The 17,466-nt window shown below is 40.6% G+C and overlaps 1 protein-coding gene across 1 annotated transcript in view; it reads right to left on the bottom strand.

Annotated features, from left to right (window-relative positions):
• Stt3a (STT3 oligosaccharyltransferase complex catalytic subunit A) overlaps window positions 1-15,882 on the bottom strand; it is a 26,987-nt gene extending 11,105 nt beyond the window's left edge. Inside the window, exons 1-10 of the mRNA XM_010628683.3 lie at window positions 15,809-15,882; window positions 13,357-13,484; window positions 12,164-12,224; window positions 8,643-8,764; window positions 8,111-8,256; window positions 6,762-6,852; window positions 4,905-5,011; window positions 3,903-4,067; window positions 1,718-1,898; window positions 707-862 (exon numbers count right to left, since the gene is read on the bottom strand). Of these exons, the coding sequence (XP_010626985.1) occupies window positions 707-862; window positions 1,718-1,898; window positions 3,903-4,067; window positions 4,905-5,011; window positions 6,762-6,852; window positions 8,111-8,256; window positions 8,643-8,764; window positions 12,164-12,224; window positions 13,357-13,444 (1,117 nt within the window). The 5' untranslated portion in view covers window positions 13,445-13,484; window positions 15,809-15,882. The remainder of the gene's footprint in view (window positions 1-706; window positions 863-1,717; window positions 1,899-3,902; window positions 4,068-4,904; window positions 5,012-6,761; window positions 6,853-8,110; window positions 8,257-8,642; window positions 8,765-12,163; window positions 12,225-13,356; window positions 13,485-15,808) is intronic.
• Window positions 15,883-17,466: the final 1,584 nt, after the last annotated feature.

Raw genomic sequence — 17,466 nt, 5'->3', positions numbered from 1 at the left:
CCAAAAAAATACAAATTACTTTTTACAATTAAAAAATTTAAACTGGGTGTGGTGGAGACACGCCTATAATCCCAGCACTTGGGAGACTGAGGCTGGAGGATCGCTGTGAGTTCCAGACCAACCTGGGCTACACAGTGAGTTCCAGTTCAGTTTAAACTACGTAGTAAGACCCTGTCTCAAAACCCCAAAATAAATAAATAAATAAATAAATAAATAAATGAATGTAAAAGTTATTTTATAAAACAAAAAGACTACTAACACTGGTAAATTCTAAATCATGTGAAGGCCAGGGATTTAGCTCAGCGGCATCACGCCTGCTTCACAAGTGCAAGGCCCCAAGTTTGATCCCTGGTACCAAAAACAAGAAACTTCTAAATCATGTGAACTGGCCAGAAGATAATGAAGAGGCTTTCACTCAGCAGTTTCCATTATGGAACTTCAATACTGTCACAGGAAAAATGAGGTGAAAGGGGTGAAGCATGTTAAGAGAGCTAAAAAAAAAAGAATAAAACTAGAAGTTGGATTTTAAATTACAACACAAATGTAACTTCAACTTCTAACTTCTATATATGCTTAATGTGCTTAGCCATCCTCTGTCCTGTACAGCATAAGTAGGCAAACCAAACAAGGATAAGGGCAGTCAACGTATTTGGAATGAAAGGGGTAATTCTTACAAAGCCCACTTCAGAATACAAGGCAGACAGACCTGGAAACATGAAGACGAGGAGCTGCAGATCAAAATAGTAGGAGGACCAGGTGGTGGGCTGATGCTCAGACACAGAAGCAATGATGGGAATGTTGTTCTTAGCATAAGAAGGATCCAACAGTGAATAGAAACGCCCTGTCCACGGAGATATTTTTCCTGGCAGCAAAAAGGAACAAAATATTTCACATATGCTCTTAAAACAAAAACCCTAATTACAACATCCGACTTTAATAAGATTCAAAAATGGGGCCAGGGATTTAGCTCAGTGGTGCCACCACCTGCCTTGCAAGTGCAAGGTCCTGAGATGGATCTCCGGTACCACAAAAAAAAAAAAAAAGATTCAAAGAGAACTAAATTTTTGCTTCAACATAATCAATAGTACATGTTTTCTTTCAAACTTGAGATCTTTTGTCAATATAGCCAGTAGAATAAAACTGAGCTGTACATAAATTCAGAGGGAACAGAGACAGAAAAACTTCCTGGAAGAGATTCAGGCCTGAGGTGGTCAAACCAAGGTCAACCCCAGAGACTACATAAATTATATCCTCCAATCTTGCTCTGAATTAGCCAACACAGAAATGTAGGCAAAAGCAAAACAGCCCCTGAAAAAAATTGGAGAAATGGAGCAGGAAAATATAGCACGCCCACCAAACCAAAGAGCCATGGTTTAGTTCCCACAGGATTAGACAAGTGCCATAATATAAAATATAACAAGGAATAGAAGAGCCACCCAATTAATAGGAAAAAAAAACTCAAAAAGATTAGCAATGTAAGATACAGTCTTTTTACCAGATGTGATTAGAAATAGCTCTAACAAAACATTCTCTGATATGCTGAATCCAAACACTGAGCTGACAAGTGACAATGTGAAAAAGAGATTTTATGTCTGAAACAAAAACAGAAATAGAAAGAAAGAATCCTCTATGGTCACAAAATATCCTGTCTTTCTGGAGTTTATCCTGTGTTTAAACCCATTTGCATTTTATACTACAAGCTGTGACTCTTCCCTACCTGTAAGCATGAGGAGCGCTCCAACAGTGAGTAGGACAAACCCTACCAGGGAGATGACACTCCGGAACAGAACTTCAAACTGCTGTGGATTCAACTTGCTGCGCAGGTAATCCACAAATGCATGAATCTGGCAGAGACCAAAGACTCCAAAGGCTGCCATGTGCTCTGAAGAAAGGACAGGCTATATAGGAAAAAGCATTAATGTAGGTAATATAGGTAACACATTAGAGGAAAAAGTAAATGAGTCAAATCCAACCCCAATCTTCATGATTCTCTTCTAGTTTGAGGGAATGAGTTCTAAGGTTCTTGAGGGAATTGGGGCCAACCTAGGGAAGGGTTGAACACACCTATTATATTTTCCAGTGACCATATTTAAAGTCCCCCAAATGATACTATACACCATCATAATTATGTCTCTGCCTTTTGGCCCAGCTATTACCTTAATCCAGACTGCAATTTCCCCCAAATTGTCACCCAGTGAAATTCTCACTACTCATACTACGCAAACACTCCTAATGTGTCAAACCAATCACTCCCTTCTATGTTCCACAGCACTTCTAGCTCTTATCACTCTTTCTTTGGCTTAGACCAGTGATTCTCCAATAACCAGTAAGGGTGTTTAAACAGGTTGCTGAACCCCACTCAAGGTCTCTGAGTCAGGGGTTATTATGATTTATATGTAGGTAGCCCCCCAAAACCTCATGTGCTCATAGATGGGGCTTTTGGCAGGTGACTGGATCATGGGCATGTGATACTAGGGCCAGGGATTTTAGCACAATGGCACCACATCTGCATCAAAAGCATAAGGTCCTGAGTTCTATTCTCAATACCCAAAAAAAAAAAAGTATGTATGTACATACACATACATACATATATGTATACACTCACACACACACACATACATACATACATATACACAGTGCAGATTAGTCTGACAGGTCTGTAGCTGGGTGTGACACTAGGAGGTAAAGCCTGGTGGGAGGAGGTGGGTCACTGTGCATACAGTCTGGATATATACATATATATTCCCTCCTGCCTTGAGCACTCAGTGCTTCCTGCTTGCCACACCATGAGCTCTCACCTCTCTGCCTTGCATTAAGAGCCAGCTGACTATGGACTGAAATCTCTACAAATTGTGAGCTAAAATAAACCTTTATTCCTTTAACTTGTGGGGAGGGAGTTAGATATTTTGCCTCAACAAGAAAGTAACTAATGCAGGAAGTCTGAAATAGGCTATAGAATTTGTATTTCAAACAAGTTTCCAGATTCTGCTGATGATACGTGTGTGGAAACTATTTTCCAGAACCATTATACTGCCTGAGCTACATACCAAGTTCAAGGCCAGCCTGGACTACACAGTGAGACCCTGTCTCAAGAGGGACAAAAGAAAACCTTACAGCCAATATACTACTGTAAGTCACAGACAGTACAGGTACATCTTTCCCCTCAAGACTGTAACTTCCATAAGAAGCACAATATACTTTAAATCTCTTTATGTTTGACAGTGATTAGCAAATTATAATCAGTAAAGAAAGAAGTATTTGCTGACCTCTGAATGAAGATTCCACTTTCATGAGAATCTTAAATGATATCAGACGTATCACATTATTCTTTAAGAGTTGTCTGTTAGTAGTAAGAGTAGCAATAGTAAGAGTTGCCAGTTAGTAATGTAGTTAAAAGTTTGCACACTGCTTCCTGAAGGATTAACACAAAGGCCCTATTAAGATCAGGATTCACTGCTATTAAATGAGGTCATTAGCATTAAAAGGTACTAGAAATCATGGGTTTTTTTTTTTTTTTTTTTTTTTTTTGGTACCAGGGATGGAACTCAGCCCCTTGCACTTCCAAGGCAGGCAGCAGAACCACTGAGCTAAATCCCAGGCCCTGGGCTTTTTTAAATTGTAACTTTTATCAGTAACATTAACTCAGCTCGACCAAAACATACCTCACTCTCTCACAAACCTAAGCCAAAGTAAGAGTCATTAAATTCAAAATTCATGGAGCAAATATTAACATACTCCTAGACTTAATGACCAGTAATTTTGTTGCTTCAATTAACATAAGCAGTCCAAGATCAAAGCTGTAAATATTTCCTTCCCTTAACAGAACCCAAGACAAATCAATCTAGTTGGACTCACTTAGAAAAAGTGGAAGAAGCTGAAATCCCTACTCAGTCAGTGCTTACCTGGAAACCCACAAAGGAGATCTGCATGGAAAGAATGGTGCCCAGGCAGTAAACAGTGCAGTAGGCCACATAGATCCGGTGGGAGAAACGGCCTGTGAGCATCAGCACCAGGACATGGAGAGGGATCAAGTTGATCAGGAACACATAGCCTCCCCAGGAAGAGACCTACAGCAGGACAGAAAGGAACAGTTCTTGATCTGAGCACCACCACTATACCTCAGAACAGTGGTGGCGAACCTATGGCACGTGTGCCACCGCCAGCTGTTTGTTATCCTTGACAGCTGTAAAAGGTGCACCAACACTGCCTATATCTCCTGTGACTCACTCCACCCCCATACTGAGGACTGAATCAGAGCCTTCACACTGAGTTACCGCTCTAGCCCTTTCAAAATTCTGATGTAGAGTCTTGCTAAGTTGCTGAGGCTGAACCAAACTTGGGACCCTACTACCACAGCCCTCCAGAGTGCTGGTATTACGGCTTGAGCCACCACACTTGGTACCTTTCGAAAGAACATCTCTTTCTATAAACTTTATTTATGCTAAGTTGCTTAAACAGTACAAACAACTGATTTTTTTAAGTAGAAAAAAATCATATTCAAACCCATTACTGTAAGCTAATCCCCTCCTCTTTATGGCTGCTGACATCATGATCATATAACAAGATATATCAAACCTCAGGGTTAATCTACACAAACTACTGCACCATCCCACAGGGAATTTAGAGACACGTGAGCAACTAGAATCAGTTCATGGAAGAAAGTCTAAGTATGTATAAAAGACTGAACAGAAAAATACATCTGAAAAGGAAAAATTCAAAAGCTACATACTAGAAAAGAAGGTTGGTCAACCAACATGTATTAATAGAATATAGAGTATTTGAAGAACCTTAGAAATTAAGAACATGCAAAGGGGCTGGTAGCATAGCTCAGTGACAACACACTTGCCCAGAATGCATGATACGTTGCATTCTCAGCACAGGAAAAAAAAAGTGGAAAAAGTTACCATGTAGAAATAAGCGAGAGCACACTTGGCTGCCCAGTAGATGGAACCAGTCTTTACTGCCTTGATCCACATGTAGTAGGTGAGTAACATGCAAAAGATGGCAATCCCTGAAGGAAAAAACACACCAAAAATTCAAGAAGAGGTCATGTTAGCATAATGGTTAAAAAATTGCTCTGACAGACTATCTGGATTCATATCTCAGACCTCATACTGTAATTTTAGGCAAATTATTTTACTGCCCTTTTGCCTCAGTTTCCTGTAACAGTATCTATTTGATATAATTGTTGTGAAGACAAACATAATCAATTCACATAAAACACTTAGAACAGAACCTAGCATACAGTAAGGATACAGTAAACGTCAGTCGTTATTATTATTGCTCTTTCCAAGAATTTAACTTCCCGCTGGTCCTAAAGATACCTCATACTCTCTTGCACCATCCTGCCTTTGCATGTGAACACAAGATGGCTGTTATGCTGATTGCTGCTCTCCATAATAGTTATCCAATGGAATCCAACTTCAGGGCCCAGTTCAACTTCAACTACTTCCAAAAAGCCTTGATTCCCAAATCAAAATTAGTATCTCCTCTACTACATTCCCAAAGTACTCTGTCCAGATTTCTATCACAGCATACAGCACTATCTGCCTATCATTGCAGTTATCTTTACAGGTCCGCTTCTACATTCTTTAACATAGAGATCATGGGCCAACATGATCTTATTTACTATCTATCCTTTCGATTTCTTAATTTTGTTGTTGCTGGGGTTTTTTGTTTTGGTTTGGTTGTGGTTTTGATACCAGCGATTGAACTCAGAACCTTGTATTTGTGAGGCAGGCATGGTGTCACTGAGCTAAATCCCTGGCCCTCAATTTCTTAATTTGAGCCAAAATAATCTGATCCATTCTCAGTCTTTCTAATATTTAACCCTATGTAGGAGGCCCTATCTTTAAGAAAACCTGATGTTTTCCCAATACATTCAATAAATACATGTTTAATTGAAAATAAGTCAATAAAGAGCCAACCACGGTGGCACACAATTATAATCCCAGCATTCACTGGAATGCAGAGGCAGAAGGATCACTCATTGCAGGCTATCCCAGGCTACATAGAGAGTTCTCAAGAGCTGAGTTGCATGGGAGACCCTGTCTCAAAAAAACAAACAAAAGAGCCGAGGATTTAGCTCAGCGGTTCCACAGCCTGCCTTGCAAGCGCAATGACCCGAGTTTGATCCCTGGTACCAAAAACAAAAAAACAAACAAAAGAGAAAATAAGTTTTTTAAAAAACTCATCACAATTTTAAAGACACCTATACCCCTTATTTAGGAAAATTTTACAAAAAACTCGTTTGCTGGGCGTGGTGGCGCATGCCTGTAATCCCAGCACTCAGGAGGCTGAGGCAGGAGGATCACTGTGAGTTCGAGACCAGCCTGGGCTACATAGTGAGTTGCACGTCAGTCTCAACTATGTAGTGAGACCCTGTCTCAAAAAACCAAAAAAAAAACCAACAACAAAACTCTTGTTTTATTTAACTGAGCCCAGAAATGAACCAAAGGCTTATAAAACAAAGTTTCCAGCTACCTTTCTAGAGGAGATGACAGGAGAATGTGAATTTGTACTAGATCTCTTTCTGCCATTTCTAATCTCATCAGGTTCCATTTTTATTATTGCTAAGCAGAGGATATGAATCCAAACTGTACTTTACTTTGTGAAGTTCTACTAGAGAATGAAGAAAACAAACCCCATTAGGGCTAGGGATTTAGCTCAGTGACACCACAGCTACCTCACAAGTGCAAGGTCCTGAGCATGAGCCATGGTACCACAAAAAACAAAACCCTCCAGCATTTTAGAAGTCTTACCTTCATTATCATAAGAGCCAGCCACAGATCGGGAGATATATCCAGGAACTACAGCAATCATGGCAGCAGCAAGAAGCCCAGCCCCTGCGTCCTATTAAGAAAAGACAGACAATAAGCAGTTATCACCAATATACCTATTAAAGAATGGAGGAGCCATCAGTCCATTCTGTTTATAATGGACGCAGAGAGAATCCAGTAATTTCTAGGTATGAGATGCTAAAAATGATAGAAATGTTCACAGCACAAAAAAGCTAAAAACTTCACAACCATTTCCCCATGACGACACCAAGCCTATAACTGAGTATGCATATGGTGAAGACAGACAAACCCTATGTGCTATCAACCATCAAAGCTTGCTCCAGAATAGGTACTTTGGCTACATGTATCCTTTTCATCTAACAATGATAACACATCATAGGAATGCTAGTCACACATCTAAAATCCGTGCAATGACAATCAAAGGGAGAAAATTATTATTGAAAAAGGCAATCCACCTGGCCTGAAGATGTCAGGAGCTGAAGTAATAAAGTTGGGGTTTCATCAAGCAACCTCTGAACTCACAGAAAAAGAGAAACAAAATATAAACCACAATCCAAAAGAAAAAGGACTTGTCTGTTGCGTGGTAATAGTCAAATCTGGGACAAGGGCAACAAGAAGGATGGAAAGTTTTCCAAAGTAAATTCTGGCTTCCCAAGCCCTCCTACTAGTTTATCACCTCTCAGCTATCTCCTTAATACCAAGCCAATGACTAAGAACAGATTCCAAGAAACCAGAGTCAGCAAAGGGGAAACCTGGAAAAAAAGGACAGTCAGCATTATGGAGTCAATTACAAAAGCCAAATGGTGTAAGAATTTGTAAATGGATACTTAAACAAACAAACAATTGCTAAGTGCTTATTTCTGAAGGAATTAACACCTTAAAAAACCTTATATAGATGTGTTTTGGGGTTTTGCTGTTGATGTTTTTCCCTTTCCTATACATTTTCAGGGTTTCCAAATCCAAATCTCAGAGTACAGCACTTGCCTAACATGTGTAGGGTTTGATCCCCAGCAAAAACAAAACAAAACAAAAATGACAAAAAACTCTAAACCTCACATTTCCATTTCACATTTCTTCCCTTTATATAGCAATTTACATTTGACTTTCAAATATCCTTTCCTAAGAACAAACACTTGTCATATTCAAGGGAAGAGTTGGACTAAACCCAATTAATTCAGCCCAGCAGACCCTGTCCCTAGCCTCTCTCTTTCCCTGCCACTGTCAGGTTTTCAGTCTCCCACCCTCCAGCATCTACCAGAGAGGTTCAACAACTTTCATTCCCAAGCCTCTTGTCGCCCCAAATCCTTCACCTTGAGCTCTTTGGTAAGGTGGTACGTGACGATGGTGGTGAAGGAGGAGAAGAGAGGGGCCAGGAACACACAGACATTCCGAATGTCGATGGTGATGTGGAAAAAATGAAGAACATGGTAGATTGCAGCAGAGGTGATCATTAAGCCTGCAACAGGAAGAACAAACTACATTAGGTTGTCCTGGTAACATAAAGAATTTAAGGGATAGGAGAAAGGACCAATTTAATTATCAGTAAAGTGACCACAGAGATCGTAACAAACAACAAGAACACCAGCACAGCAACTGTGATAGGACTCTTAAATTTCTCTCGTTATGATTCAATCGGAAATCTACAATGTATGAAAAGCTACCCATCTTCATTCTCTCACATGTGTTCTATTGTCTTATGTAAGATCTGCTTTTAGAAATCTATAATCAGGATGAAATTACAAGTATCATGCAATGAAGCTATTAGAAATAAAAGAAATTGTTCTCTTATGTACAAATACTACACCTTTTTTTTTTTTTTCTTTTAAATCCTGTTCCTCTTACCTGGGTAAATTGTTCCTCCAATGATTCGTCCCAAAGGGTACCAGGCCCGGTCATCAAACCAGTTATGGAATTTATAAAATCCCTCCTCAGCTAAGAACCGGGTAGTCCGATAATTAAAGTATCTGTAGCAGGAAAAATAAAAGGTCTGTGTCTCCTCTTCCTCACAGTCAAATACTTTATAATTTGAAATGAATTTTGCTCTTCAGGCTATAGCACAGAGGAACTTATTATTTGGATAGGTCAGTTTGGTATCAAAAATCCCTACAAAACCATATGACTCTTCATTTGTACTCCATCCATGTCTCAACTAAGATATTGCTTCTCTTTTAAGGAAATGAACTTGGAGCCCAGTGTCATCAAGCAGGATAATACACCAGGCTGGCATGTGGCAGGTGACAAGACCTATCAAGAGAATTTATGTGCCCACGAGACAAGGCCACTGAGAGGTGGGCACCAGTAAATTGCCCATTTCAAATGACAAGGGACACACAAAAAAGAGTTCTGAACCACACACCAATACATGGGTAACTCCAAGTAATGAACATCTTTAAAGATGTTGGCTGGATAGAGAAGATGTGGTTTTTCTATAAAATGGAATATTACTCAGCCATAAAGAACGAGAAAATAGATTCATTCATAGGAAAATGGATACATATTGAAGATATACTCCTAAGTGAAATAAATAAGTCACACATGTGTAAATACCGAATAGTTTCCCTGGTGTGAATAATCTGCAATAATACATAAGATCCTAATAAGATTACTGACATTTAGAAATGGGAAGAAAGGAGCTAAAGGTGTAGGGAAGGTGGGATGGGTAGGGGAAGGGTAATAAGGGTAAAGAAAAAAATGTGAGATAATGAAAAGATGAAAATAAAGTGTTTGTAGATGGGGGGGAGGAGGGGGTGAAGGGAGAGCAGGGGTAGGGGGAATAAATGAGAATCAAGACTTGTCATGTAGAGGTACAAGATCCCAACAATGAATGCAACTGTACTGTATCCCTAAAATGTACCAATAAACTCAATTAAAGCTGGAAAAAAAAAAAAAAGAAAGAAAAAGATGTTGGTATAGCACCATAGGTAGGGTAGAAACATGTCAATCCACACCATTACACAAACTATTTAATGGGTTTAAACTTGTAATAAGTTCTACTCTGGTCATTTCAAATACTACTGAATACCACCTATACTGTAGCATAAAAATATATTATTTTATTACATAAAAAATACCTGATGTGAAATGCTTTGTGGTACACCTGGAAAGACGGTTCTTTAGGTCTAAGCTAGGCAAGCCCTTACAAATTTCCCATTTAAAAAGAAATAAGAAAAATAAATAAATAAAGGCCTAAATAAATCAACAAATGGCAGGGGATGTAGCTCACTGGCACCAAGATTGCTTGGCAAGCAGAGCCCTGAGTTTGATTTCCAGTACCATAAATAAATGAATGAATGAATGTGTGTCTCAAACTAGAAAGAGTTTAATTACTTCAGATAATCATGACTAAATATCCTCCCTGCCAAAACTGGGCTCGGTGGTAAACACCTACAATCCCAGCACTTGGGAGGCTGAGGTAGGAGGATTGCTATGGAACTCAAGGCCAGCCTGGGGTACATGTGAGTTTAAGGTCAACTTAAATTACAGAGTGAGATCTTGTCCCAAAAAAACAAAACAAACAACAAAAAAATATCCTTCCTGCCCACCTCCCTAAGCCTATTTTCTCTTTGGTCAGTCAAGTTTTGGCACCTGAACTAAGCAGAAGCAACAGACAGCCTCATCACTGATAAATGTTATTTTGGTTACTGTTAGAGACAGAAGGTACAAGGGAGCAGGCAGTTGACACGTACCAGAATGGTGTGCTTTACCTCCCAGTAGGAGGCAGAGTGAGACAGAGGACATGTAGGTTAATGGGACAGGTTTGGAATGGAGACATACTCTGGACCTATCTCCTCCTCAGTAAAAGGGAGGGTCACATAATCTTTATGATTCCTTCCAGTTCTGTGACTACAGAACAGATATCTTTGTTTTCCCTGACCTGCTTACCTTAATATTTGCTCAATCTAGAGGGTGTGAGATAGAAGTTCTAATAATCTTATCAAGAAAAATAAAGGATATGAGTTTCCTCAATTAAGAGAAAAATATACATTGATTTTTGGAGGCCCCAGAAAGAATATCTGTGATGCCTCCAAATTCTTTCAGCTATTTACACAAAACAAAATGATTAATCTGCAAACAGGTACAGACGTTAAACTTTTGACTCAATGCTCCACAAGTGAATATGCGATTTTTTTAAAGTATAAATGATACTCTAACAACCTATGATTCTGGCTTTTGGTAAGTCCTAATTTTAAGCAGTATAACACAGTGTCTGCAGTCTCCAGAGTGAGACAAAACTACATTCAAATCTTGACTCTTCTATTTACTCAATGTACAACCTTGGACAACCTCTCCCAGCCAGTCTCCTCATATGTAAAAGGGGTAATATTAGCTACATCTCATAGGGTTGTTGTAAGAATTTAACAATCATCTATAAAATACTTTTTTTTTTTTTAGTATGAGGGATCAAACTCAGGACCTTGCGCTTGCAAGCCAGGCAATGGCACCACTGCGCTAAATCCCAGGCCCTGTAAAATACTTCTTGAAATAAATGAATGTTTAGTAAATGTTAGTTATTAAAGCTACTGAGAGCCAGGTATGGTGGTACATGCCTGCAATCCCAGTACTCCAGGAGACTAAAACAGGAGGATCACAAATTTGAGCCTAACCTGGACAACTTAGCAAGACGCTGTTTCAAAATAAATTTGGGGCTGGGGATGTAGCTTAGTACCATGGCCCTGAGTTTATTCCTCAGTTTAAAAAAACATACACACAGCCAGGTGTGGTGGCACATGCCTGTAATCCCAGCATTGGGGAGGCTGAGGCAGGAGGATGCTGTGAGTTTGAGACCGGTCTGGACTACATAGTACATTCAAGGTCGGTCTCAACTACATAGTAAGACCAAGTCTCAAAAAACATACACACATATAAAGTAAAAAAGGAAAACTGAGGGTTTTCACCCATATCTAATAAACAAAATCCATTTTTAATCTAATAAACACAATCCCTAATCAAATTCAAAGCTTTAGCGTATTTAATGCTTTAGAATAAGCCCAATTTCTATTCTATAAATGGCAAAACAGAAAACAGCAACAAAAACAGTTCATGATTTGTAATTTTCTTTGAGCCTTGGATATACACCAGGCCCTCAATCTGTGTCACTAACACTTGACCAAACCTATTTTGGCCTAGGCAGATCTTAGACATACCAGTAACGCTGCTCACATTTTTTGATTGTAAGACTCACCTGGACAGCTGCAATGGAAATGTTTCAAAAATACAATTATGTCCTGTGGAAAACTTGAAGAACTCTTTCCTTACCGGCACTGAAAACACACCCTCATCACTGAGAGCTGAATGGAATTTAATCTGAAACCCATGAATCTGAAGGCATCCCAAATGACACCAGACCAAGCAAAGGTACTCACGGATCAAACTCATGGATAACACTTTCAAATCTCAGGACAGCAAAGAGACGAGTGGAGAAAGCTATGAAAATCAGAGAATGAATATTTTTATGGTAATGTGCAATAACAAAGCAATAGTAGATAAATAGTAGCCTTAAAGATAAAATAAATTATGTGGCACAAGGCTCACTGGAAATACAAAATAATCCCTGAATAAAATCTTTATCCATCTCTCCTCACATAGAAGAAACAAAATTAGTCAAGCAATGGCATCTACATTTTCCACTTTGGTTAGACACATCTAACTGCTTAATATATTATATAAAGCCTGTAACATTATATTCGCCTATCGATACTAACATGGTCATCTTTTACATGGTCTAGACAAATGCACACAGTAGCACTAACCTTAACCTTGGAGCGAAAGATGAGATATGCCACGCAAAACTAAACTTAGGTCTCACGAAGAGTCAGAAAATCTAAAATCAGAATTGAGTTCTCAAAAGACTTTCAATAAGCAGGGTGTGATGGTGCATGCCTGTGATCACAGCACTTGGAAGGCTGAGGCAGGAGGACTGCTGCCAGTTCAAGGCCAGCCTAGGCTATATAGTGAGTTCAAAGCCAACCTGAATTACACAGCAAGACTCTGCCTCAAAAAGAAAAAAAAAAAAAAAAAAAAAAAAAAAACAAAACCCCTTCCCCAAAAAAAAAAAAAAAAAAAAAAAAAAAAAAGATCACTAAAGTAGGCACCTAAAAAACTCTTTCACGAAAGTCAGTATCCAATGGTCTCCAGTATGTCTCAGCCCTCTGAGAAAACAGAATTACAACATGCTTTCCAGATATCCACTACTCCTTTCATATTCCTTATGTTCCTTTTATTATGTCATCAAAAAATTATCTCAATGAATAAAGAGCTTAAAGAATAAATAATAATCTGCTAAACCAGGTGTACTAGCTCACACCTATTATCCTACTACTAGGGAGGCTGAGGCAGGAGGATCACCAGAGTTTGAGGCCAGCATGAGCTATAAAGTGAGTTCAAGGCCAGCTTAAAGTACAAAGCAAGACCTTGTCTCAAAAAACAAAAGCAAAACAATAACAACAAAAACAAAAATCTGCTAAAAGAACAAGGCATTTTAAGAACGTTATTTTCTATTTTTCTTGACTTTTTTCTTTCCATCCCCCAAAAAATAAAGGCCCATATGCACACTCACATAACACAGCAGCCATCGACAGAATGAGAAGCTTCAGAAGTGTGTCCTGCTTCTCATAGGACAACCGCAAAAATCCAAGCTTAGTCATCTTGACATTTAACAGGTGGCAACAGATGACACACAAACAGCTAAAATGGAAAAGTCAAGATCTTACAATATTGAACACCTTCCATTTATTTAATAGATTAACATTTCTATTTTATGGTAGGAGAGAACCATGACGGACATATTAGCTAGCAAAAGCACCAGAAAGGGTCAGGGCTAACACCCATTCCCAAGCCTTGCCTGAAGTATGACATACTGGCAAGGAAGCAGACACAAGTAGGTCCATGTGTCAAGACTAAAAAGAAATGATCGACATACACCACCCATCATTCTGTTTCCCACTCCTTCATAACCAACAAGTACAAAAGCACAATGGGAGCAAAGCAGAAACATAAGTAAGGGGGGAAATGGGTTGAGGGAAAAGGTACAAAAATACAAACGATGGAAATAATGATATAGAGAAACACAGCACTCTAGAAAAGGTAAGAATGTATGAGAAGGAAAAAGTAGACAAAAAAATTGGTACCGAAGTAAAAGCAGAAAAAGGTAAATGGAAGTCATGACTAAATGAGCACAATTTCCAGCCCTCCATTTAAGCCTCAGCTAACTGACTATAAGCTCCATATTGTTCCAAATCTCAATGGGATCGCAGAAGTTTGATTGATCAGGCATGGTGGTGTGCACCTGTAATCCCAGCGCTCTGGGAGGCTGAGGCAGGATGATCAAGCCTAGCCCAAGTAATTTAGTGACTTGGCAAGACTTGATAACTAATGTAGATGCAGTCATGCACTCAAGAGAGTACACATGAACAGACCACTGTATCCCATTTGTCACACTGTAATCATTGTTCAACTCTATTTTCACTTCAAATCATCTGTTTCATGGCATCTCTGTAACTGAAACTGATCTAAGTGGCTGGCTGATTCCATGACACAGAGTTTATGGTACCAGATAATAATATGAAGGGAAAAGAAATTTTTCCTAATGAAGGAGAAAAAGATGGAAGGGATGGACTACATTAAAATGTTGAAGAAAGCAGTCTGTCACAAGTTTAGAAAGAGCTGGGCATGCTGGTGCACGTAATCCCAGTACTGGGGAGGCTGAGGCAAGAGCATTGCCCTGCGTTTGAGGTAAGCCTGGGTTACACAGTGAGTTTAAGGTCAGCCTGAACTACAAAAAAACAAAACAAATGAAAAACAAATAATTAGAATGAAAGAGTTCAGAATGGTAACCACTTGCCTGGCAAGAATTATATAGTACTAAAAAAGAAAAAAAAAAGAATTACATAGTACTAATTTACCATAGCAGGTTATCTATTTCTGTACAACACTACCATCTTAAACTATAAGCTAATCCAGGCCTAAGGGATAAAGACTATAACAACAAAGGATATGTAAAATTGTTCAAAACTATGCAGGAAAAAAAGGAATTGGCATTGCTCCTGATCTTTTTCCCACTGTTAACTGAGAAAAAGAAAAGATTACACCAGTCTCAGTAGATGGCATGAAGAATCATACATTCCTAGCACCAACACGGAGAAGTCAAACATCTTTTCTATAATTAACTGTCCCAGGGGAGGAGCATTACATGTGTGTTTAATTATAATCCCAAAGGAAAACCTTATCACCCAATCAAAAACCTAACTCCAAGAAGCCAACAATCCAGCCCTATCTCTCAAGTTTGTGCCTGCTTTCAGAAAAGGCTGAAATAGAAATAAACTGAACACCAGTGAATTGATGATCTACACAGCTGGAAGAGTAAACCGAGGGAATGCGAGTGCCAGAACCTGAAAATTGAGTAAAGAAGCTGATAATTTAAGTCCAGACAGTAAGGGAGTTTTCATCGTGTGCTTTCTAGTCATTTTTGCAACACCAGCACAGCAAATAAGGGCAAACAAACTTTTCTTAAAACAGAATCTCTCCTCAGCTGTGTCTGGCAAGATTAGACAGCCTGTCCCATCCTAGCTCTTCATTCCAAGACTGCAGCCTCCCTAGCCCCATTTTCCTGTTCCTTGCCCTCCTCTCCGACCTTTGCCTCTGTCCTGCCAAAGGTCCCACCTGCCTCTCCTTCCCACCCCCGTGGAAGTGACCACCTCTGACCCCACCCACCGCAGGACCCCCACCACCTGGGCATCCTCTGTGCCAACCCTTCGACACTCTAGTTCCTGGATCTAGTCTTTCTCAAGCTGTCCTGATCCCCACGACCCTTCCTTATCCTGCTCCCCAGACCGCACCTCCTTCCATTCCACGAGGTCCCCACACCGTACCTCACGCCCCCTCCTCTAAAGGCCCTAAGCTCTGCTCCCCGCCATCTTCTACAGTCCTGCTTCCTGCACTTCGCTAGGGTCCGTCACCACTCCAGATACTTCTTGCAGCTAATTCTCAACTACAGCCTACGACCTCCTCACCTGGGGAGCTTTCCTCAGGAATCCGTTCCGCTCTTAATGCCAGCCGCTCAGCGGCGCACCCAACCCTGACAAAAACCAGCTCCGCCCCCCCGAACTTCTCCCCATTGGCTGGCTTCCAGCCAATATGCTACTTCGGGCAAGCGATAGGGCTAGGTTCTGTCAATCAGATTCGGAGGCAGGGAGTAAACCTCGTTTTCCCTTCTCAACTGGTCAATAGAGCTATCACTTAGCACTCTGGGGGCGGGACTATAAGATTCCACCGAGTTGTCATAGGCCTGCGCGTGAGAGTGAAGCGCTCCGAAAGAACATGCTTGGAGAAGCTTGATTGAGAACCGAGGAGTGACGTGTCGGTCCCCGGACTGGGATGGGGGCTCCATGGGAAGGTGTGGCCCGTTACCCGAGCCACGTGACCAGAAGCGGAAACTACGCTGAGGAGCAAGTCAACTCAATCGCAAAATGTGGGACTATGAAGCTGTGTGTGTCTTTTTTCCTTAAGGTAGAGATAGGCTGTTGCCTAAACAGGTTGAGAGGGACAAAGTCGTCCTCCCTATTCTCGATTAAAACGCAAACGCTTCCTGGGCCAGACTGTTCCATCTTTACAGAAAATATTTGCCCGTGATTCGCTGTTTTATTATGCTCCCGAAGCGGCGATAGACGAGGAAGCCCTGACATATTTCCGGAGGCATTTCCCTTTTTCAGCCCTGGCTTTGTGACAGATGGTGCCTAGGGCGTTGGGGTTCGGCCGGAGAAGCCACTGCCTGGCTGGAGCAACAAGCGAGCGACTTTCCTCACTGCAGCCGGAGCGCTGCCTTGATCGTCCACCCCTTCGCAATATACCTACCTGCCGCGGAGCTGCGTTCCCTATTCCGCCTTGCCTTTCTTCCTTCCTCGCAAGAACACGTTGGCAAGGGCAGGAAAGAGGGCAGAGTTTCAGCAGCCAACTTCATCATTCCGGTACATTTGCACACAGATACACTCGCCCCTCCACTCCCTGCACGCGCCGGGGAGCGCAGGCTGCACGAAAGAAGGGAGCATCCAGGGCAACCCACCCGCGACCCCTCCTGTTTTAGGAGCTATTCCATTCCCCAGTAAATCTTTTTACTCTAAAGGAGGCGGGGGCTGCGGGGATCTGGCACATCCGCAAAACGCCTGCAGTTGAATCCCCTGTACTGCAAAAAAAAAAAAAAAAAAAAAAAAAAAAATGTTGGTAGGGGGCATCTAGCCACTGTCCAAATGTGATGCCAGTGCTGCTGGACTCCCCACTTACACTCCCACCTAGAGAGTCTACCAAACCTACTGAAAGCGCGAAATTCCAATCAATGCTTTAAAGTCATATGTGTGTGTGTTTTTAAAAAGTCACAGTACCAGGTTTACTGTTAAGGAGTAAATAGAACTCCTTTATCCTGTTTTTATGATAAGTATTCAGTCCTCAAACCAAGTTTTTATTTAAAAACAAAAAAGCCGGGATCTGCCTCAGTGGTTCTGCAGCCTGCCTTGCAGACGCAAGGATCCAAGTTCAATCCCTGGAACCAAAAGATAAAAACAAAAAAAGAAATTAAAGGGCCGGGGATTTAGCTGAGTCTGACCACCATCTCCCTTGCAAACGCAAGGTCCAGAGTTCGATCCCCGACACCAAATTAAAAAAAAAAAAAAAAAAA

This window comes from Fukomys damarensis, unplaced genomic scaffold (assembly GCF_012274545.1).
Source record: "Fukomys damarensis isolate Sample0158 unplaced genomic scaffold, DMR_v1.0_HiC HiC_scaffold_16, whole genome shotgun sequence".
Lineage (NCBI taxonomy): Eukaryota > Metazoa > Chordata > Mammalia > Rodentia > Bathyergidae > Fukomys > Fukomys damarensis.
Note: the sequence above shows the minus strand (reverse complement) of the source record. Positions and strands in the feature narration are given on the sequence as shown.